We start from the raw sequence: 22,589 nt of genomic DNA, 5'->3' as shown, positions 1-22,589 counted from the left end.
TCTTTTGAGAAGTGTCTGTTCAGTTATTTTGCACATTTATTTATTTTTTTAAAAACGTTTTTTTTAGTTGTCAATATACCATTATTTTACTTATTTATATGTGGTGCTGAGATTTGAACCCAGTGTCTCACCTACTAGGCAAGTGCTCTACCATGGACTACAACCCCAGCCCTCTTTTGCTCATTTATTAATTAGGATATTTGTTTTTTGGTATTAAGTTTATTGAGTTCTTCCATATGTTCTGGATATTACTCCTCTGTCAGAAAGTAAGTAGAAAGATTTTCTCCCATTCTGTAGGTTCTTTCACATTCTTGTTTTCATTGTTATATAGAAGCTTTTTAATTTGATGCCAAATTGGTTTAAAATCACTGTGGGTATTCTGGGTCTTTTATTCTTCCAAATGAATTTTAGGACTGTTACTTTTCCACCCCTGGTTCTTTGAAGAATTTCATTGGCATTTGATGGGGATTACGTTGAATCTGTGTATCACTCTTGGTAATACGACCATCTTAACCATCTTGATTCTGCCTATCCAGAATGTGAGAGGTCTTTCTATCTTACGGTGTCTTCTTCAGTTTCTTCCTTCTGCAGTCTATAGTTTTCGTTGCAGAGGTCTTTTACCTCCTTGGTCATACTTATTCCCAGGCGTGTTATTTTAACTGTTGTGAATGGGATGGTTTTCCTGATTTCTTTCTCGGTAGATTTGTGATTGATCTTTTTGTATGTCATATTGACTTCTGTATGTTGGTTCTTTAATTTGCTGTTTTGCTGAATTTGTTTATTACTCTAGTGTCTTCTGATGGAGTATTTGGGATCTTCTAAGCTGGGGTATTGTCGTCTGGAAACAGTGATAGTTAGACTTTTTCCTTTTCTATTTTTATTCTTTTTATTTCTGCTCTTGCCAGATTGCTCTGGCTAGGATTTCTAGCACTATATTAAATAGGAGTGGTAAGAGTAGACATCCTTGTCTTGTTCCAGATTTTGAAGGAAATGATTTCAGTTTTTCCCCATTCATAGGATGTTGGCTTTGGGGAGTGTGTGTGCGTGTGTGTGTGTGTGTATGGGTATGTGTGTGTGTAACCTATATGATGTTGAGGTCGGTTCCTTCTATTCCTAGTTTCTTCAGTATTTTTATCAGGACTGGGTGCTGGATTTTGCCAAAGGCTTTCTCTGAATTTGTTCCGATGACCACATGATTTTTACCTTTATTCTACGTATGTGGTGAATTACATTTATTGATGTGCGTGTGCTAACCCATCTTTGCAGTCCTTGAGGGAATCCATCCCGGTCATGATGTATGGTCTTCTTCTTATGTTGTTGCTGATATTTTGTGAAGGATTTTTGCAGTTAGCTCATTGGGGATACAGGCTCACAGTTTTCTTTCCTGGGTGTGTCCTTATCTGTTTTTTGTATCGTGGTTGTACTGGCTTCACAGCATGAATTTGGAAGTGTTCCATCCCTTTCTATTTCAAGGAATAATTTGAGGGGCATTGGCATTTGTTCTTCTTTAAAGGTATAATAGAATTCAGGTGAGAAGTCATCTGTTTTGGGGCTTTTCTTGGTTAGAAGTCTTTTTCTTTAATGTTTCTATCTAACTGTTATTGGTCTGTTTAGGTTTTCTTTTGTTTCCACATCCTCTTTTATTAGCTTATTTTATCCCTAATACTAAGGTTCATTTTGATGTAATTATACAAGCATGGAATATAATTTGCTCTCATTCAGTCTCCAGTGCTCCCCTGTCTCTTTCCTCCTCCCTTCCCCTGTTTTTTTTTATCCCACTGATCTTTCTTCCATCCATTTACATAGATTATTTTTTGTAGAATTAGTGTCTTGTGGATATACAGAGAGGTGAGACTGACTGTGATAGATTGTTCATAGGAAACTGTTCTGATTCATTCCATTTCTCTCCCACCTCCCCATCCCTCCTCCTTCCTGCTCAGCCCCTTCTCTACTCCACTGATCTCCCTTCCATTTTCATGGAATCCCCCCCCCACCACCCTTTTTTGGCCTTCCTTCATCTTTATTTTGGTCTGGCTCCTGCATATCAGAGACAACATTGGAGTTTTGACTTTCTGTGTTTGACTTAATTTAGTCAGCATGATGGTTTTCCAGTTCCACTCATTTACTGACAAATGCCACAATTTCATTCTTCTCCTTTTTAAAATATCATTTTTATTGTTATTGTTTATTTTTTTATGTGGTGATGGGGATTGAACTCAGGGCCTCATGCATGCTAGGCAGGTGCTTTACCACTGAGTTACCTCTTTAGCCCCAGTTTCATTCTTCTTTAAGGCTGAGTAGTACTTCATTGTGTATTCATACCACAGTTTCTTTATCTGTTCATCTGCTGAAGGGCACCTAGATTGGTTCCTTAGCTTGGCTATTGTGAGTTGTGCTGCTATAAACATTGATGTGACTGCATCCCTGAGTATGCTGATTTTAGAACCTTTGGATATATGCCAAGGAGAGGGAGAGCTGGGTCATGTGATAGTTACATTCCTTGTTTTTTTTAGATCTATCCATACTGATTTTCAGAGTGCTTATATTAACCTTCAGTTCTACAAATAATGTGTGAGTATGCTTTTTCCCCCACATCCTCATCAACATTTATTTTTGTTTGTATTTTTTGACAGTTGCTATTCTGACTGGAGTGAGATGAAATCTCAGTGAACTTTTGATTTGCATTTGCCTGATTGCTAGAGATGTTGAACATTTTTTTCATGTATTTGCCAACTAATTGTATTTCTTCTTTTGAGAAGTGTCTGTTGAGTTATTTTTTGCCTATTCACAATAACCTAAAAAAAAATCTTGGGAAATAATCTAATGAAGCAGATGAAAGCCCACAGCAATGAAAACCACAGGACACTGAAGAAAGACATTGCAGAAGGCCTTGAAGGATGGAAAGACCTCTCATGTTCTTGGATAAGCAGAATTAATATTGTCAAAATGTCCACAGTACCAAAAATATTACACGTGTTCAGTGCTATCCATATCAAAATACCAGTGACCTTTTTCATAGAACTAGAAAAAAATCTGTTCTAAAATTCATTTGGAGGAATAAGAGACCTGGATGGCCAAACTCATCCTGACCAAGAAGATCACTGTGAGAGGCATCACAATACCTGGTCTCCAGGTGAACTAGAGCGCTGTAGGCAGAGAGACATCATGGCATCGGCACCAAAGCAAACCTGAGGACCAATGAGACAGAATAGTAGAAAGAGACAAACCACACAGATGAAGTCATCCAATCCTTATCAAAGTTGTCAAAACAGATATTGGAGAAAAGATAGCCTTTTAAATTAATAGTGTAAAGAACACTTGAAATTCATATGTAGAAGAATGACACTCGATCCCTATCTCTGACCCAAAGTCAATTCAAAGTCGATCAAAGAACTTAGTATTAGGCCAGAATCTCTGCCAGAATTGAACAATTGAGATTGTTCAATGCTCAGTGCTCCAACCTGTGGGCACAGATATCAACTTCCTTAGCAAGACTCCTAAAGGCAAGAAAGAAAATCAAGAATCCATAAATGGGATGACATCAAATTAAAAAGCTTCTGAAAAGCAAAGGAAACAAAGGGTTGAAAAGAGAGCCGACAGAAAGGGAGAAGAGTTTTGCCACCTTCTACAGGGGATTAATGTCGAAAATATATACAGAACGCAAAAAAACTGAATGCCCAAACCCCCAAATAAACCAGTTAATAAATGGGCAAGGAACTGAACTATTTAGATTTCTGTGTCCTCTTGATTCAGTTTTGGCAGGTGATATGTGTCTAGGAATGTACACATATCTTCTAGGTTTTAATTTATTGGAGTATAAGATTTCAAAAGAGTCCCTAGTGATCCACTGGATTTCTGTGATGTGAGTGATAGCCAAAGTAATCCTTTAATTTTATAAATTTAAGTTTTCTATCTTTTTTATTCGGTTAGTTTGGCTAGGAGTTTATCAATGTTGGTTATCTTTTCACAGAACCAACTGTTTCATCGATTCTTTGTATTGTTTTAATTTTTTATTTCTCTGATTTTCTTTCTTTATTTCAACAGTTTTGGCATGGGCTTGTTCTTGTTTTTTGACATTCTTGGGAAAATAATCATTAGGTTGGTTTTCTGGGATTTTTCTGATCTTTGTACGTAGGCACTCCTAGCTATAAACTCTCCTTTAAAAACTGATTTCATAGTGTCCCAGAGGTTCTGGTGGGTTGTATCACTATTCTTGCTTGAGTCAATTTTTAAATTTCTATCCTGATTTCTACTACTGTCCATTCATCATTCAAAAGTGGATTATTCAATCTCCATGTGTTTATATAGTTTCTGTAGTTTTTTTTCTGTGTGTTCATTTCTAATTTCATTTAATCAGATAATATGCAAAGATCTATATTATTTTTTGTATTTGCTAAGAGTTGCTTTGTGGTCTAAAATATGATCTATTTTGGATAACTTTACATGAGCAGGTAAGAAAAAAAGTGAATCTGGTTGTTGTTCGTATTTTTTGAGGTCTAAAGAGTCTTTACTGAGTTTATGTCTGAATGTTCTATCTATTGGTGAGACATGTAGAAATCACCAGTAGTATTGTACTGTAGTATATTCTTTATGTCAAGTCTTTATGTCAAGGCATGTCTGTTTTATGTAATTTGGAACACTGATATTTGGGGCATAAATATTATTGCTAAATCTTCTTGTTGGATGATTCACTTTTCCAGTATGAAGTGACTGTTTTTGTCTCTTCTGATTAATGATGTCACATAGCTACTCCTGCTTGGTGCAGACTCCGTTTGCATGGTAGGTCAGTTTCCATACTTTCACTTTCAGCCTACGGCTGTCTTTGCTTATAGGATGAGTCTCTTGCAAACAACATGTGGTAGTGTCTAATTTTTAATCCATTCTGCCAGCCTATGTCTTTTGTTTAGAGAATGAGACCATTTACATTCAGTGTTCTTGTAGAGAGATGTTTATTAACACCTGCCCTTTTGGTGTATTTCTAGTGTTTAATTTGGTCCTGTTTCTCATTTACTTATCTACTCTTCAAATGAGATTTGTCCTTTGTGAGCTTAATAGTTCAGTTTTGATTTCTTCTCCATGTATTATTTATTCAAGAATTTTCTTTGCTCCTGATTTTAAATGTAGCATCCTGTGAAGGTATGAGCCATGATCAAGGTGATACTGTGTGACAGTCAGTATGGAGAGCTACACAGTGGTTTACACCTAATGAAAGCTCTAGAGAGTATTTTGATTTGCATTTATCTAATTGCTAGAAATGTTGAACATTTTTTTATATATTTGTTGATTGATTGTATATCATCTTCTGAGAAGTGTCTGTTCCTTGGCCCATTTATTGATGGGTTATTTGGTTTTTTGGTGTTAAGATTTTTGAGTTCTTTATATATCTTAGAGATTAGTGCTTTATCTGATGAGCATGTGGTAAAACTTTGTTCCCAAAATGTAGGCTCTCTATTTACCTCACTGACTGTTTCTTTTGCTGAGAAGTTTTTTAGTTTGAATCCATCCCATTCATCGATTCTTGATTTTAATTCTTGTGCTATAGGAGTTTTATTAAGGAAGTTGGGACCTAATCTAACATGATAGAGATTAGGGCCTACTTTTTCTTCTAATGGACACAGTGTCTCTGGTTTAATTCCTAGGTCCTTGATCCACTTTGAGTTGAGTTTTGTGCATGGTAAGAGATAGGCGTTTAATTTCATTTTGTTGCATAGTGCTGGTAGGACTGGAAAATTGGTGCAGCCAATATGGAAAGCAGTAAAGAGATTCCTTGGAAAACTGGGAATGGAACCACCATGTGACCCAGCTATTCCTCACCTCGGTCTATACCCAAAGGACTTAAACACAGCATACGACAGGGACACAGCCACATCAATGTTTACAGCAGCACGATTCACAATAGCTAAACTGTGGAACCAACCTAGATGCCCTTCAGTAGATGAATGGATAAAAAAAAAAAATGTGGTATATATATACACAATGGAATATTATTCAGCAATAAAAGAGAATAAAATCATGGCATTTGCAGGTAAATGGATGGAGTTGGTGAATATAATACTAAGTGAAAAAACCAAAAACCAAATGTTAAATGTTTTCTCTGATATAAGGTTGCTGATTCATAATGGGGTTGCCGGGGGAGTGTGGGAGGATTAGACTATCTCTAGATAGGGCAGAAGGGAGGAAGGAGAAGGGAGGGGACATGTGGGTAGGAAAGACAGTGGAAAGTGATGGACATCATTACCCTAACTACAGCTATGAAGACACAAATGGTGTGACTCTACTTTGTGAAAAACCAGATACATGAAAAATTGTGCTCTATATGTGTGATATGAATTGTAATGCATTCTGCTGTCATACATAACAAAATAGAAGAAATAAAGGTCAGATTAAGTCAGAGAAAAAAAAAGAAAGGAAGCTCTAGAGAGAGAGTGCTGAGGCCTGTGCCCTCTACAGGTAATTGGAACCATGTTACCGAATCCATACTACAAACAGCTGTCTTTTTGAAGAAAGTATTTTAATCTAAATTTGGGCAGTTTCCCACAAAATTAGTAACTTTGAGGCATTAACTTGGTGTTTCCTGTTGTGATTTTGAGATTCCATTATCCCAGTGCTATTTTAGGTTAAGACCACAATCCTTGGAGTTGGGATGCTATACCTGAGCTCCGCATCCCCTGCCCCACCTGTAGCCTCAGGCACACATCCTCCACCAGAGCCTCTGTTTCCTTACTGGAAAACAAGTAGGGTTGGAGAGAATGAAAACATGTTTTATGAAGTGCCCAGGACAGTGTTGGACTCTTAGGTACATAGAAGAGTGTTCAGTATGTTGGTTTCAGAAGATGGTCCCCAATCTTTTTCAGAAGTGCATGCTATAAACTAATTTTTATAATAGTGACATTTCTTCATCTCTCTTAACATGTAGTGATGTCACCAAGCTCTGTTTAACCGAGTCAGGATTTGGTTGGTACTGGCATAGGTGTATGAGAACACGCTGTCCTTATTTTGCCAATAGCTGACTTCATCTTATTCTAGAGTCTCACCCGGGGTAGAGGGGAAACCAGTTCATATCCAGTCTGTGGTTCTAATTGTTCAGTCTGATAATGGAAACTGCCCCATCAGAGACTAGTCCTTTCTGGGAAAAGCAAAACACCCCCTACCCTGGCCCCTGGCTCCCTCGTGGGGGTCTGACTATGGAGGGCACCAAGCTTGCTCACTTACATCTACAGGGCAGAAATGGCTTTCTCAATCTTTACCTTCCTGTGTCTCCTTCTTCCTCCGTCTCCATCTGCTTACTATCAGCTCACAGGAGCCTATTATTAAACTCTCAGGGATTTTATGAGTCGGTTGTGAACCAGTTAAAAATTCCTGTATTAAAAATCAATTAAGGGCTGGGGATGTGGCTCAAGCAGTAGCACGCTCGCCTGGCATGCGCGTGGCACTGGGTTCGATCCTCAGCACCACATAAAAATAAAGATGTTGTGTCCGCCGAAAACTAAAAAATAAATATTTAAAAAATTCTCTCTCTCTCTCTAAAAAAAAAAAAAAATATCAATGAACTTACAACGCAGTAGATGGTATTGAAAACAAGATGGTGGTGTTCCCTTCCCGCAGGCTTGGTGTTCTCTTTGACCATGAACATTCCCCCTCCATACCCTGTTTCCTGTTTGGTGGATTGTCCCCTGTCCTTCAAGTGAATAGTGCTGAATTTGCATTGCTTATATTCTACACTTGGATTCAACACTTAAGAATGGGAGGGTTTGGGAAACCTCGGAGCACACCTTCAACGTGGATTCTGGACGGGCTGCTGTGGAGTTCCATCACCTCCAGTGATCTTACTACTTGAAATCATCCAGAGATCCTGGCTGAGCACCGGGAGGCATGCTGAGCATGCTCCACAGCTGGCTGGCTGACCCCCCACAGGAACCCCAGGATGTGGAGTCCAGTGACTGTCCCCGGTTTTGCAGGGAGAAAATTGAGGCATACGGTTCAGTAGCTTCCTGGTGGTTTTCCCAGGCGTCTGTTGATCCCAGACCTAAGAACGAGTCCCTGGTCCCTGGGGTGTGTGATGTACACGTGCCTGCACAGTGGATCCTGCCTCGCGGACTGCGTTTCACTGATTGCAGTCTGTGATCTTCCTCACTCTACATTTGTGCAAGTGCTCCACAGGGGGCAAGGCACTGTGGAAACAGGGGTTCAGGATAAAAGTCTTCATTTGCTAAAAGAATAAACATTGGGGTGAAAGTGCTTTTCACCTTCTGAGGAAGCCTTTGGCCAACGTGAGCAGTGGAGTTTCTGTGGTTTTGCGTGGGGTGATGAGCATCAGGGTCAAGCGCAGGAGGGAGCAAGGGCGTTGTTTGACTCTGTCCCTGTGGTTTTATCTGGACAGAGGCTGAAAAAGGGAGAGTGAAACCGCGCCTCCTACCACAAGCAGGGTGTCCCTGGAGCACAGTGGAGCCCCAGAGGCCAGGCCTGGCCCCCAACTCTTCTCCTTACTCTTGGGTACGTGAAAACCTGTTGCACAGGGACATGCCACTCAATGGCAGGTGGCAGCCTGTCCTGCACGTTGGCCTCCTTTGAGCAATACTCTGAAGCAAACTACTCAATGTCGATAGCGAACTGGTCACAGAAACAAATCCTTGCCTGAAGAAAGAGCAGCATGGCTTGATACCAGGATGGGGACAGGCCTGATTGGGTTTAGGAACGGCTCTCTGGGAGAGGACTGGAGTGGGCAGCTCGTAGGATCCGAGAAGGAGGCACAAAGCTTTGGTTTTGGCCACAGAACAAGAAGGTGTGTGACTTCTTGGGCAAGCAAGCTTTGGACTTGGGGTGCTCTGACCTAAGGAAAGGCTTTAGGGACACTTTGGGCTGTTTTTAGGTTGGTGGCTGCTCTCACTGGGCCACCTCCAGTGGGGGTGAGCAATCTGGAGCCCAGCCTGCCTCATCACCCTGCTGCATGTGGCGTCAGAGAACCTAGCCTTCTTGGCGAGGAGGGGCTGTGGGATAGCCGGTCTGACCCAGGCCTTCCTGGGGGTCAGATGGAGTTGGGAAAGATGGTAGGAGAGGTCTAGAAGACAGGGGAGCTGGAGGAATAGACAAGAAGGGGCCTTGAGGTCACTTCATGTTATGGAGAATGGTTGTAGAAAGACAGGATCCCTCAGTGAGCGATGACCTTGTGATGACCTTGAGCTGTTTTGTACAGTTCTCTTATAATAAGAGTAACTTTTGGTTTAAATGTACTTTTTCTGAAAAATGCATTAATGCAATCTTATTAAGACCATGATACTGCTACTAACCATGGGAACTAGCATACTCCTTGGGGACCTGAGGGCCTCTCCATTGAACTGTCCTTAAGCACCATGTGTGTAGCAGAGGATGCAGCTCTGTCAGTCTCACTGCCCAGCGGTAGCCCTGGTGCTAATGAGTTCACCTTTGCATTCAGATGGCAACTGAGGCCTCCTTTCAGCTGAGCTTATTTTGGTACCTGGCGTGTGCTTTGATGTACGCCACGTCACTGTTGGGATCTCCGTGGCTTTCTCCCACAGTGCTTTGTGAGATTGGCAGAGACGTGCCCTGTTGACACAAGTGGACAGTAAAGGTGCAGAATGTCAGCTCTGATTGTTTTCAACCAAGAGGCCCTGACAAGGTTAGCAAGCACAGTGGCCTAATGTCCTCTTGTCTCGATGGACAAAAGGTTAGACTTAAGCAGTCGAGGGGGAGAAATAAAGAATGTCCAAGTGCTTCTGCCCCTTTTAATGCTTTATTCACTCAAATCATTCAACACAATTTCACTCTATAGGTTTTTAATCAAGAAAATGACAATCCTTAATGCTAGGCACTGTAATAGACATCATCAATTCACAGCAAACATGTCAAGATTAATTAATTCTAAGCATTACAAATACACTAAATCATGACAGGCTAATGACAGACATTCCCTCTGCTAAGTTCAAGTGTCAGTTCAAAAGTCTCAAGCCTTAGTCTTTAAGTCCAGCAGGTGCCCCCTCACTCAGGCCACGGTGACCAGGTCAGGAACCAAGGCAGGCTTCTCCTGGGGTGTAGCTGACGGCTGACTGAGGAGAGTGTCGGAGGGAGAAGTTGCAGCTCTCTCCAGGGTCAAGATGTGGCTGTAGAGTTCGAGAACGGAGAGGAAGATGCAGAGGATCAGCAAAGATGAAAAGTGTTGGGGTGTCGGTCCAGGTCCTCATCAGGTTCTCAGCTGAGGGCATCAGTGTCAGCTGGCTGAAAGTCTGTTCTTTTGCTCTATTATTTATACTAAATTTTGGGACTTTTGACCCCCCCTTTCAATCCCTATCAGCTGCCACCAGATTTCTCAGTGACTTCATTTACCCTGGGGTTAAAACATTTGGTCTGTTGGTCTCCACCCTGATCCTTCACCCTTCCCTCTTATTGGGTGAGAACAGCCTGCCTGAGACTTCACTCTGAGTTTACCAGGGTGGGGAAGTGACTTGTTGGTGCCTGAGGGCCACATTGGAGGGCTCCTATAGGTGTTCTGGTGAGACTGCAGGTTTCAAACTGGAGTTCTAAAATGGGGTTGCTTAGGCTCAGGCCTCAGGCCATCCTCACGCCACCTGAGCCCAGTGAAGTAGTGGCTGTTATTTATTTTTGTTGTACTAAAGAAGTGTGAGTGGACACTTTAGTACGCCAGCTCTGAAGATGTGGCCACCCTTGTTCCTTTGCATGACCACGAGGAGGTCATGGCCAAGAGGAGGCCTATGTTTGGCTGGGAGGAGAAACCCACCAGTTGTCACCAAACGAAATGGAAGCTGGTGGTGATCTGTGCTTCTCCCCTGGCTCAGCTGCTCTGGTCTCGGGTGTCAAGGAAGCACTGCAGTTCGTGGTCGGGGGTGGAAGAGACTTGCTCCAACTCCATTCTCCTCTCTCATTTTTTCTAGTGCTCCGGCTCCTGAAGGAGGGGGCGGATCCACACACTCTCGTCTCCTCAGGAGGGTCCCTGCTCCATCTGGTAAGAACCGTGGCGGTCAGGGAGATGTGGGTGACCCCTGGAGAAGAAGCATGACTCAAGGGCTGAGGCCCAAAGCGCACATCTCTCTGACAGATGGTGTTGAGGAGAATGCTGTGCTTCCAATCCACAGGCTGGATCAGGAGCTGCACTTATTATTTCTGCTTAAAGTTTGTAAATAATCTTTAACAAATGCAGTTAGACAGCATCTGCCCAAAGGGAAATGTTTTCAAAATTAAGTGGTGTTCAAGGAACCAGTGAAGCGGTCCTGCACTGGTTGGGCCATAGTGGACACTTGCTCTGTATTTTCTTCTGTAACTGTCCTTATTGCCCTAATGACATTTTACTCCCTCTGCTTATCATCTGGCTCATATCAGTGAATAGAACTCCCCTTACATGCCTTCACAAATGAGAGAGGGAATGATTAAGTAAATAAACAAATAACTGCATGTAAGTGTTATTAGGTTCACATGCAGGAGAATTTTTGCTGACTTAGGCACAAAAATTAAGAAAAAAATCAACAATTACTTGATTTAGGGACATTTAGGACTTATTTGAAGATAACTTAAAATCGAAAATACCAAGAAAACATTAGGAAAAATTCTAATTTAGGGTTACCTACCAAGACAAAAGCATTTCTTCAGGTTCTAGTGACTGTGATAGAGAGGGGTCCTGCCTCCCCCAGCCACGGGCTCCATCCTCACAGGGTGGCTGACCTCTACTGCACTTGGGAGTCACCTGGGAGCTGTAAAAACCTAACCCCTGATGCCCAGGCTGGGTCCCACCCTAGAGATCCCCACTTGGCTTTTCTGGGCTGTAGCTTGACCACTGGGAGTTTCAGTCTCTTCAGGTGATTCTAATTCGCAGCCATGATCAGGGAAAACTGCTTAAAGGAGACAGACTCCTACCAAAGCTGCACGAAATCTAGAAATCAGCTGATTGTGGAAAGCCAGCAGTCGGAGTGTGGACACGAGGCGCTTTGCAGAGAGTGCAGGTGGCCTCTCACCAGCATTGGAAGGAGACCCAGGGAGGTGGGCAGGAGACCCTTCCTTCCCTGGAGTGCTCTGGTCTGAGACTCTGCACCTTGCACTGCCTTCCTGGCACTGGCAGTGAGCGCTGCCTCCCTAGATCCCACCGCTGGTTCTAAGCAGCCCTAAGCTCCCCACGCTCTCCTGAGAGCCTTCTGCAGGTAAGGGGCCTCTCGGCCAGCGTCCCCGGGTGTTGACACCAGGTCCAGTCCTCATGTGTCTGCTTCTCCAGGGGGAGGTGGGCCTTTCCAGGAATGAGCCTGGAGAAGTCCCTGATGTGACGAGGGAAGTGCTGTTGGTGGGTGGGTGGGGAGTCAGGGGGCGGGGGGAGATGAGAAGGGAGAGGGGCCAGGGCTACTTCTTCGCCCCTGAGCGTTGAAGGGCTCTGAGTTCTCTTTAGTGGACAAACCTCTGTCCTAGGAATCAGAACATCATCAGCTTTTTCTTCACTTTTGAAAAGCCAGAAAGCCGCCATCTCTCGTTGCCTGGCAGCCACCATGCTGAACCACAGTCTCTTCCCTGGGGCGTCCGCTTCCCCGCTGGCCTCCCATCTTGCCCTCCCTGGACTCCCAGCCCCACATGGCAGCTGGGTCACCACTTTTTCTCCCAAATGCCCCAGGAACCTCCCTTCTCACTCAGTAAAATCCCAGGTCCAACCTGTGGCCGAGTCCTGGCCCTCAGCTGTGGGACCCACCTCCCGGCTCCTGCTCCCTGCTCTGCCCACCCTGGCCACTTGCTGCTCCTCAGCCCACAGGCCCTGGTCCTCCTCTGTGTGACCTGCAGTTACCATGGCCCAGGTGCACGCTGGCTGTGGTTCTGCTCCAGCCCCTCTCCAGTGGCCACCCTGGCTTGCCCACAGGGCACCACACCCTGCAGGAGCCCTTCACAGGCAAGGCCACTTCATCCCTTTATTGTCCTCCTTCGACCTTTATGGCATAGGGGCCTGCGGCTGCTGTGCTCACTGGAGTCAGCTCAGTGGCAGCGAGGACCATGAGCTCTGTGACCCCCAGAGCACACCTGGCACGGCAGGATGGGGGATAGTGATGGTGGACGGCTGACTGAGGTGACTGTCTGATAGATTAACCTGAGGCTTGTGTAGACTAGGGCCGAGAAGGTTCCAGACACGCATTGTGTGCTCATACTGAGTTTGGTTTTCTGAGGGAGACAGAACCTCACTCGTGGATGACCGTGGACCAGAGAGGATGATACGGGGTGCAGGAAGGGGCCCTTTATCCAGTCCCACAGCACAGGAGCCCTGCCTCTCCACAGTCCTGCCCTGGGGCTTCCACCTGAGGGTTTGGTGCCTTGCTCTCTCCCAGACGGCAACTCAGACACTGCAGCCGGCCGTCTTAGACGCTTGGTCCCATCCTGGGGTGGGTGGCCTTGCAGTCTGAGGGAAGCCACTGCTTAGAGCAGGCCCAGGATGTGAGCCTGCTCTGGTTAAGGAGAAGGCCGTCACCTTAGGCCCGGGTAGAGGGAGTACAGAGATTCAGAAACAGCAGGGCCAGAAGGAAACAGGGGGAGGTGGAAGCACCCGAGGCCCCCCGTGCTGCGGCTGGGCTGGTGTTGCCCTCTTGGGCCGTGAGACCAGGACAAAGGAGGACCACGTGAGGACCTAGAGGTGGCTGCTGAGGGAGCAGGGGCTGGGGCTGGAGCCTCCTCCTGGGGTGACTGAGCAAATAAAAACAAATGAACAATTGCAGGTTGCCAGAGAGACAAAATCACAGGTTTCAGAAAGCCGTGGGGGCTGAGGAAGGCAATTTAGCCGTCTCCAGTGTCAAGCGTGGGTAGCTGGCTGGGCCCCACCCCGCGGGCATCCTGCACTGCGCTGCTCCTCGGGCTGAGGCCCTGATTACATGGCTTCCATCGCTGCCCTGGAGCGGAGGCAGCAGGGTGCCCAGGGCCAGCCTGAGCTGCAGGCATGAGGAGGCTCCCGGGACCCTCCTCATCCAGCTCCAGTAGCATTCACCAACACCGTAGTCTAGGTACGGATTTTTGTAGGACATTCTCTTAGAAGTGCCAGAAAACCTTTTATTTGGGGAATTAAAAATCCCCATAGGATCCAATTTTGATATTTGAGAAGCAGATTTTCACATTTTTAGTCAAGTAGTATCTTTACTTAAACTTCTCGTTAACACATTTTCTGCGAATACCCTTGGCTCGGTCTGTTTACCCAGCATGATCAACTCATGCAACACAGGACAGTATCGAGCACTGCACGCTCGCTCGCTCGCTCGGGGGATAATGGCCAGCGGAACAGCATCTGCCCCCGGAGGTGCATCCCAGGAGGACCACAGGGAAGAAACCTCAGGTTTAACCCTTGCTGAGAAGTTGTGCCCTTGGGAACAGAATTACATAGGTTTGGCTCAGTTGTCCAGAGTTCTGTGTCATTGTGTTTAATAACTGAACCGTGAGAATGACATGCAGAGCTTTTCAGTCTGTACTGTGCAGGTCAGATCACAGCCGAGCCCAAGTGAAATGCTCTAGAAATAAGAAATGCCCTTTCTTCTACTGAGTGAATTCCACTTTTACAAAAACATGGCATTTAAACAGTGGGATTTCTGCAGATGCTAAAAATATGGAGCTATAGTGGATTAAAAAAAAATGTCCAAGATGTCGGTACATGCCGAAACAGGCTAAAGAATATAAAAATAGTGCTTGCAGCACAATCAGGTAGATACTACAGATAGGTAGGTTATACATAGATGATAGGAGGTAGGAAGGGCAGATAGATAATCCTTAACCACAGCACAGAAAATACCTGAAGGAAAGAAGTTTTTGAAAGTGACTTGGATGGGAAAGAAATGAGATCTTTCCATTTTTAGTGTTTCCTGTTACGTATTGCTTGAGCATTTCAAATAAGTATGTTTCATGTAGTAACAAAAACTAATAAATAAGGTTGTTTTGATTAGATGTTTAAATGTTAAGTGCTTTAGTAACTTTGCTCTTCTGAAAAGAAAATCTGTTGTTCTTCAGTGGGCTGCTCTTTGGGCCTCTCTGAGTTTCTGTCCAGTCTGCTGTTGTGAGAAGCAGAGACAAGTAGGAGCTTCCTGCAGCAGAGGCGGTGCAACAGCTTTTCTGTTCAGAATTGAGCAGAAAATATTGTGCTTTGCTTTGCTGTTCCAAAAGGAAAAGGGCAGAATCTGCAAGGGTAAATTCAAGCAAGGATTTCCCTCTTAGCAATGAGAATGTGCCCTCTCCCGGAGCTGTCCTGCAGTGTTCCCCTGGCTCTGGTAGAGGGAGTCACACAGCCTGTGCTGCAGGAAGCTGAGGGGCAGGGGAAGGGGCAGAGGGAGGAGAAAGGCTAACCTCAGTGGGAGGGGGCAGCCTGATGTCTACTAGAGCAAGTGAAGGCAGGGGCTCATGGAGAGAGAGAGAGGGACTCTTCACCTTGTCCCAGGGAAGTGATTTAAGATGTACATTCCTAACCAGACTTGGCTTTTTATAATCTAGTATCTGTTTGCTCTCGGAGAACCCGAGCATCCATAATTGTCAAGTGCACACTCCAGGATTTTAGATCAGCCCAGCATCCTACTGAATCCTGGGTGAGACTCAGAACTGCACTTTGGGCCTATTTTTCATGACAACCTGTGAGCATAACTTGGGAGCAAAAGGGCAACAGAAGAGCAAATTGCAATGATTTTTGGACAGCTAGCCAGAAACTACAGGAGTTGTGCATTTCTGAGGGAACACACTGCTCAGGTGGATTTGCTAAACCTCAGATGACAAGAGAAGGCCCTTCTGAACTAGATGGCTTTCAGTTTTGTTTTGATCTTGTTTTGCTTTTATCTCTCTGCAACAAGGCAACCCATCTCATTAAGAACCAGGACCCTTTCTTGGCAGTATGAAGGCAGATAAGCAAGGCGTTTTCCACACACTTCCTGTAGGACTCTGGTCACCTTCAAGAACTTGGACATGGCAGGCTTTGAAGCGCGGTGCAGAGCCTCATGTAAGAGAAACTGGAGTGCCACACCAGGACAGTTTCCCTATAGCATCGGTCCCACACCCCGGCTCAGAAGCCTTCCTTGAACAGCTCTGAGGATGTCCGACTCCCTCACGGTACCAGGACACCTGTAATTCCACAAATGCTGTTTCTCTCTACTGTTCCTTTCTTCTCTTGCTGCGGGGTGCTCCACTGTCTTGGCTCAGCAGCCAGCTGACTTCCCCATCACCGCTGTCTTCACTACAGGTCCCGTGCCAGCTGTGGGCTCACAGGTGCCCCCTGCCAGCCTCTGGCTGAGCTAGGCACTGGGCCCAGGGTGGGCCCTCGGGATGGGCTTTAACTAATGATGGTGGAAACCTCGATTCTGCAGCCCCACATGACTCAAGGCCTCTGATCCTTTAAAGCTGTGTGGGTGCATGACCATCCATTTAATCTCATGTAAATTAGTCTTCAGTGAAGTTTATCTTTTAAGTTAGAGTTGAGTTTGCTTTTTAACTGATACATAAAACATAAACACTATCACACTAGTGGAGGACCCGTGCTGTTTCAATCATGTTCGCAGCGTGTGTGTTTGACTCGGCTAGATGTGTCCGTCGGCTGAACATTTCTTAATGGTGAAAAGCAGTCAAGTTCTTCTTCAAGCTTTTCTTTGTTCCTCTGCTTGATCAGTTCCCGTCTGCTCCCACTGTCCACAGTGATGCACAGAGTGTTGGATGTGCTTTCTGACTCCAGAGCAAAGTGCCCAAAGCTAGACCATGTGCAAATCAGGTTTATTTAGCCTACAGTTCTGGAAGCTGAAAGTCTGAGATGAGTGAGCCCCCAGTTCAGCTCAGGGGTGGCCTCTTTAGCTGTCACACTGGGTGGATGGCATCATGGCAGGTGTGCGTAAGAGGGAGTGATCCCCTAGAAAGACCAGAGGCTGGAGAGTGGGAAGAGGTGGGGCTGTCCTACAAATCACTCTTGTGGACTTCCTGGGGTCCACTGTGACCCTTTCAGTCCTTACTGAGGGCACTGCTCCTAGTGCTCTGACCACTTCCCACTAGGCCCTGTCTCTGAAGGGCCATCCCCTCAACACCCTGTGCTGTGGACCACAACTCCATACATAACCCTTGGGGACACACCCCCTGCAGAGCACTGCAGCTACATGTGCCCTACACCCCAGGCAGAGCTCTTCTTGAGGGCACTGTCCATTTATGAAGGGTTCCACTGTGTGATCCATCTCTGCAGACACGCTGTCCAACACAGTGCCCGGAGAAGCGTGACCTGCTACAATCTCGACCACTGGAGACGAACTCGGTGCTGACGGGGGAGCGTTTCCATCCATGTGACAGGGTACCAGACTTGTCAGGGCTACAAATTCCTGGACATGCATTAGAAGGACATCGGAGTCTTTCAAGTGACGAGCTAGTTCTTAATTAAACTCTGCTTGAGTTGCCTGGAACCTCTGGCTATTTGGAACGTCTGTGGAAATAATAAATATAATCAACTTGAAGTATTCTGAATAGTTTATCCATGGGAGGAGAGTTTGGAGGATAGTTTTGCTAGAGAAAAGACATGCAAGAAGCAAAAGTGATAAGTGCATTCAACGGCAGTTTAATGCCATCATTTATTTCTTCTTTGAAAATAATTTTGTCACCTTAGATTTCTGTCGATTTTATGGTGAACACATTCAAATTGCTCAAAGTCCTTGGAGATACATAATGCATTATTGTTAATTATCTTCCCTGCTGTGCCAAGGAACACCCACACCTATTCCTCCTTCCAAATAATAACATCACACTCGTTGATTGATGCCCCCCACCCCCGTATCTGGGAACCACTATTCCAGCTCAGCTTCCGAGATGAACAGTGTTCCAATGCCACTTCCAAGCGTGATCCTGTGGTTTGTCTTTCTGTGCTTATTTCACTTCACATAATGATCCCCTGGTGTGATATAGTGGCAGAGAAGTGGACATGTTTTCATAAGAAGAAGTGAAAGAGGTGGCCCGAGCTAGTGATGTGAATGCAAAGGAGCCTGTGCAGATTACAGAGTGGTGGCAAAAGTATGGGAAATAGCAACAGATCAAATGAATTTGGCTACTGTTTCTTTCTCTCTCTCTCTCTCTGCAATTTTTTTGAGCTACTGAGAACTTGTAACCACAGCTGATTCAAATAGACAGTGCTGCTGTATCACCCTGTCCACCAGTGTCCACCAGAAGGTTCCGAGACACCTGGCTGCTTGTTGGGTACTAGAGCTGTGCCCACCCCTGACTCACTCAATGCACAACCCCTGGAATGAACTGGACATTGTCCAGCACCGGGTTTCTCTCTCCTGTGCCTTGGGGGCTCTGGGATCAATGCGGAGAAGGGAAAGTTCCCAGTGAAAAGGAAACGGGTAGACGTCGAGGAAGTTGATGTTATGGTAGATCCAAGACTCATTTTAAAAAAAATGGCAAAAGATAACTTTCATGTGTGAACATGAATTTTAATATGTGAACTGTAAGTATTTTTGTTAATTTTTTTAAAATTTTCTGAAAGATTTCAGGATTCCCCATGACATGCTTGTTAGTGAACTAAAGAACTAAGACATTCAAAACAGCCCTCTGGCGGACGGAGGGAAAAGTCGTGTCTCAACTTTAAAATCACCTTTGTCACTGGTTTTGAGATTTTCCATCCTTTCAGCTGAGTTGGTAGTGGGGATGGTGTTGGGCTTGCACATTGAAAGCCATTATCTTTGTTCAGAGACAGTGGGGGGCCGAGAAGGCAGCGCAGAGCACACCCAGTGAGGTTCCAGGGCCAAGTGGGAGCAGCCACTTGCTGCTCCCACCCCCCCTCTGCTGTCCCTGGGGGAGGAGCTGGCCACCCTGCTGTCCTCGTCTGTGGTGGGTGAAGAATGGGATATTGGGTCATAGATTGGGGTGTTAGAACTCAGTATTTCAGAGGGGAGCTTATTTTGTGGGTGGCAAGTGCAGAGGGGCAGATAAGGACCAGCAGGTACAAAGGGAGACACCTGCGGCTCCTGCAGGGTGAGTTTTCCAGGGCTGTGGGTCACATCAGTAAGTGATGTTCAGATCCGAAACGAGGCTGTTACCACGTCCCCAAGTCTCCCAGGAAGGAGGGAGTGGCCAGGATGGAAGCATAGGAGGCCCATGAGGACAGGGCAAGGCTGAGAAAGAAGCCCACATGATGAACAGTGATTCTGGAAGGATCGACAGTAGGTTCAGACGATATAGAAGCTTTGGAGGGCCCAGGGGGAGAATAATGTGAGAACATTTTACTTACACTCGAGGAGGACTCAGGCATTAGGTTATTTCCATGGGGTGCCCTGCACAATCCCGGATAAGGAGAGATGATTTAAAATGAATCGTGTTCCAGAAGAAAGAAGAGTAGTGTGTGCACACGAGGGAACCTGGGAGGTTGGCAACGCAGGGCAGGCTGGGTGTGGTACACGTGGCTGCCACGTGCACAGTGTGTGGGAGGGGACGGCAGCCCGGTTCAGGTGTCTGTGTGCAGAGTCCCAGGGTCCTGTAGGACAGCAGCCTGGTTCAGGTGTCTGTGTGCAGAGCCACAGGGTCCTGCAGGACACAGCCTGGTTCAGAGTGTGTGGTGCAGAGAGCCACAGGGTCCTGCAGGACGGCGGCCTGGTTCAGGGACATGGTCTACAGAGAGCATAGGGTTCCAGAGGGAATAGGGTACACAGGGTACTGTAGGGCAGCAGCCCAGTTCAGGGCGTGTGGTGCAGAGTCTCAGGGTCCTACAGGGCAGCAGCCTGGTTCAGGGCAAGTGGTGCAGAGTCCCAGGGTCCTGTAGGACAGCAGCCTGGTTCAGGTGACTGTGTTCAGAGCCACAGGGTCCTGCAGGACAGTGGCCTGGTTCAGGGGAATAGGGTGCAGAGCCACAGGGTCCTGCAGGGCAGCAGCCTGGTTCAGGGCATGTGGTGCAGAGTCCCAGGGTCCTGCAGGACAGCAGCCTGGTTCAGGTGACTGTGTTCAGAGCCACAGGGTCCTGCAGGGCAGCAGCCTGGTTCAGGGCATGTGGTGCAGAGAGTCCTAGGGTCCTGCAGGACAGCGGCCTGGTTCAGGGATGTGTGGTGTAGGACAGAAGGCCTGGTCAGGGTTGGGTCATCCATAGAGTCACAGGGTGCTGTTAGGACAGTGGATCTGGTTCTGGGATGTGTGGTCCATGGAGCCATAGGGTCATGCTAGAAGGACACCCGAGTTTTCATGATTTGTTGTCTTGTCACTCACTGTCCTGAAATTATTGATAAGAAGCCCCACTTTTTCATTTTGCAATAGATCCAACAGATTATCTTCTGAGTTTTTCTTGGTATTTTGAAAGGAAGAGGATGGTTCAGGTGAGCATGGAGACATGCTCCATGTTGCAGGCAGAGAGAAGTATTGTCACAGTTCTGCTGAGCACGACAGGAGTGCGGGCTCCTTCATTTTCTCCGTGCTGTAAGGTGTCACCAGAAATTGGATGATACCGAGAAGAGGAGCCTGAACCGGGAAGATTTGCTAGCTTGAAGGAAATCCTCTGTAGGGAGAATTAGATTCCCCGTCTAACCATAATATTGTAAGAACATTGTAGCGGGGATGTTCAGCTTTCTTCATTTCTTCAGACAGGTGTGATTAGAAGGTATTTATTGCTGTCAAATTATTATTCATAATCCTCTGAAATGTGAATCTGAACGGCACTTCACTCCAGAAGGCTGATATCCCTTTCAGCCTTGCATCTTGTTAACTTTTTTTGGTGAAAGATACTGAAAATCCACACCTCGTTTATAATGTGGATTCCTGGGGCAGAGGACAAGGGTAGCTTGACAGGTCAGACGGAGGATGTCACCTTGTTTTTTGTGCAGGTGTGATCAGAAAGATCAAGAGAGTAAAAAAGAATCACTTGCAGATGGATTTCACAGAATAGGTGGGTTCTGGGTGCCACATGACGAAACCAGTTTGCTGCGCCTTCCTGTTCTGGTCCTCACCTTCTCTGTCACTGTTCCCAAGCCTGAAGCGATGGTGAGTAGGCTCACAGCTCATGCTGCCAGGCTCCTGATGTTAGTGAGGCCTGTGCTCTTGACACATGGGGCTTGGAGTGTCGGATGCACATACCTCAGCCAAGAGCTCTTCCGTGAAGCTGCGTATGTCTGCCTTTGCCCTGATGGCTTCCTGGCATCCGGCAGTGGTCAGGCCACCATTCATGTGGCCCTGAGGCCATGGAGTGGCACCCGACTTCCTGAACACTCTCGAGGCTGTCAGGGAACGGAGGACCACATATGTCCTCACAAAGATGTCTCCTAATCCCTGTTATAATTCTAGCCTTCCCATTTTCCACTCCTTTTCATTAAGGGTGAATTTTGCCTGTGATGCATGGTGTTCAGAAGCATATTTCCTTGCAGGGATGCCCAGTTGTCTCAGCATAGTTTGCAGAAAGAATACTTTTTCTCCCCTGAATTTTCTCTGCAGGCTTTTGGAATGCTTGTTGGTCGATTAGTGTCAGTGGAGCTCTTGAAGTTAGGTAGCTTTGATGCAATGACTTATTCTAAGATTTGGGGGCGATCCTCGGTCCTTTGCATTAACTTATAAATTTTAGATTCACATTTTCAATTCCTACAGAAACACCTGCAACAATTTTCCTTGCATTTGAGTCAAATTGATGGATCAGCATGAGGAGGCTTCATTAATGATATTGTGCCTCTAACCCAAGAATATACCCCATGTTTTCATTAGTTTAGGTCTTCAAAAATTTTGTCTCACCAATGTTTTGTTGATTTTTAGAATGTGAGTCTTACATTTTTTTTGTCAGACTTTTTACTAAATATTTCAAAAAACTTATATCATTTTAATTTAAAAAAATAATTTCCCTAAACTTGGTTGCTGGTATCTAGAATACCATTGATTTCCGAGGCTTGATCTTGTGTCCTACAACTTTGCTGTGGCCAGTGGTTGGTTAGATGAGTTCAGACCCTCCATGGCATTTTCCCCATGGAGGGAAATGTCACCTGTGAAGGGGCAGCTCTCCGTCTTCTTCCATCCTAGCTGGCTCCCATTCCTTTTCCCCTGGCTGGACCTGTCGGGTCAACTTGGTGAGAAGTGGTAAAGTGAATATTTACTATTCACTTTTTATTAACGAATGCAGAAGATTTTATTAATTTTAGCAGAAAGCATTCAGGATGTCTTGTAGACTCATGTCTTGCTGCTTCATCTAGTCTGCCTTTGAACTGGGACATTAAAAGGTTCACACTTATTTCCATGATTGCTTGTAGGGTCATGTGGAAGTCCACCCTTTGGCTCTGTTTACTAGTGCCCTCTACTCCCCTTTCCACTTTTTCTGCCTTCTTAGGGATTATTTTCTATGATTGAGGTTCATCTGCTCATGGTATTATGTACTGTATTTGCTATTTTAGAGGTTGTGTTCCTATTTTAGGATATAACTTCGGCTTATCCCAGTCTGGTTTCCACCAACATCCTACCCTTTAACATACAGCTGAAAACATGACTGACGACGTTCTATTCTCCCTCTCAGCACAGTTTACATTTACATATATCATAAGCCCTAAGCTCCATCCTTACCTTAAATGCTGAACTGGATTTTAAAGCTATTTCAACAATAAGCACATTCATCTCTGTTCTGACGTCTTTGCCTGTGAAGGTCCCCGGGCTCCCTG

General features: G+C 45.5%; 1 protein-coding gene across 3 annotated transcripts in view; it reads left to right on the top strand.

Annotated features, from left to right (window-relative positions):
- The window catches only part of Myo16 (myosin XVI), a 420,601-nt gene that overhangs the window by 77,710 nt on the left and 320,302 nt on the right, over window positions 1–22,589 (top strand). For all 3 annotated transcript variants that reach the window (XM_048800642.1, XM_048800640.1, XM_048800641.1), the window contains exon 3: window positions 10,908–10,978. In XM_048800642.1, coding sequence (XP_048656599.1) covers window positions 10,908–10,978 — 71 coding nt within the window. The remainder of the gene's footprint in view (window positions 1–10,907; window positions 10,979–22,589) is intronic.

This window comes from Marmota marmota, unplaced genomic scaffold (genome assembly GCF_001458135.2).
Source record: "Marmota marmota marmota unplaced genomic scaffold, marMar, whole genome shotgun sequence".
In the NCBI taxonomy this organism is placed as follows: domain Eukaryota; kingdom Metazoa; phylum Chordata; class Mammalia; order Rodentia; family Sciuridae; genus Marmota; species Marmota marmota.
The sequence above is the reverse complement of the archived record's forward strand: the minus strand, read 5'-3'. Positions and strand labels throughout refer to the sequence as shown.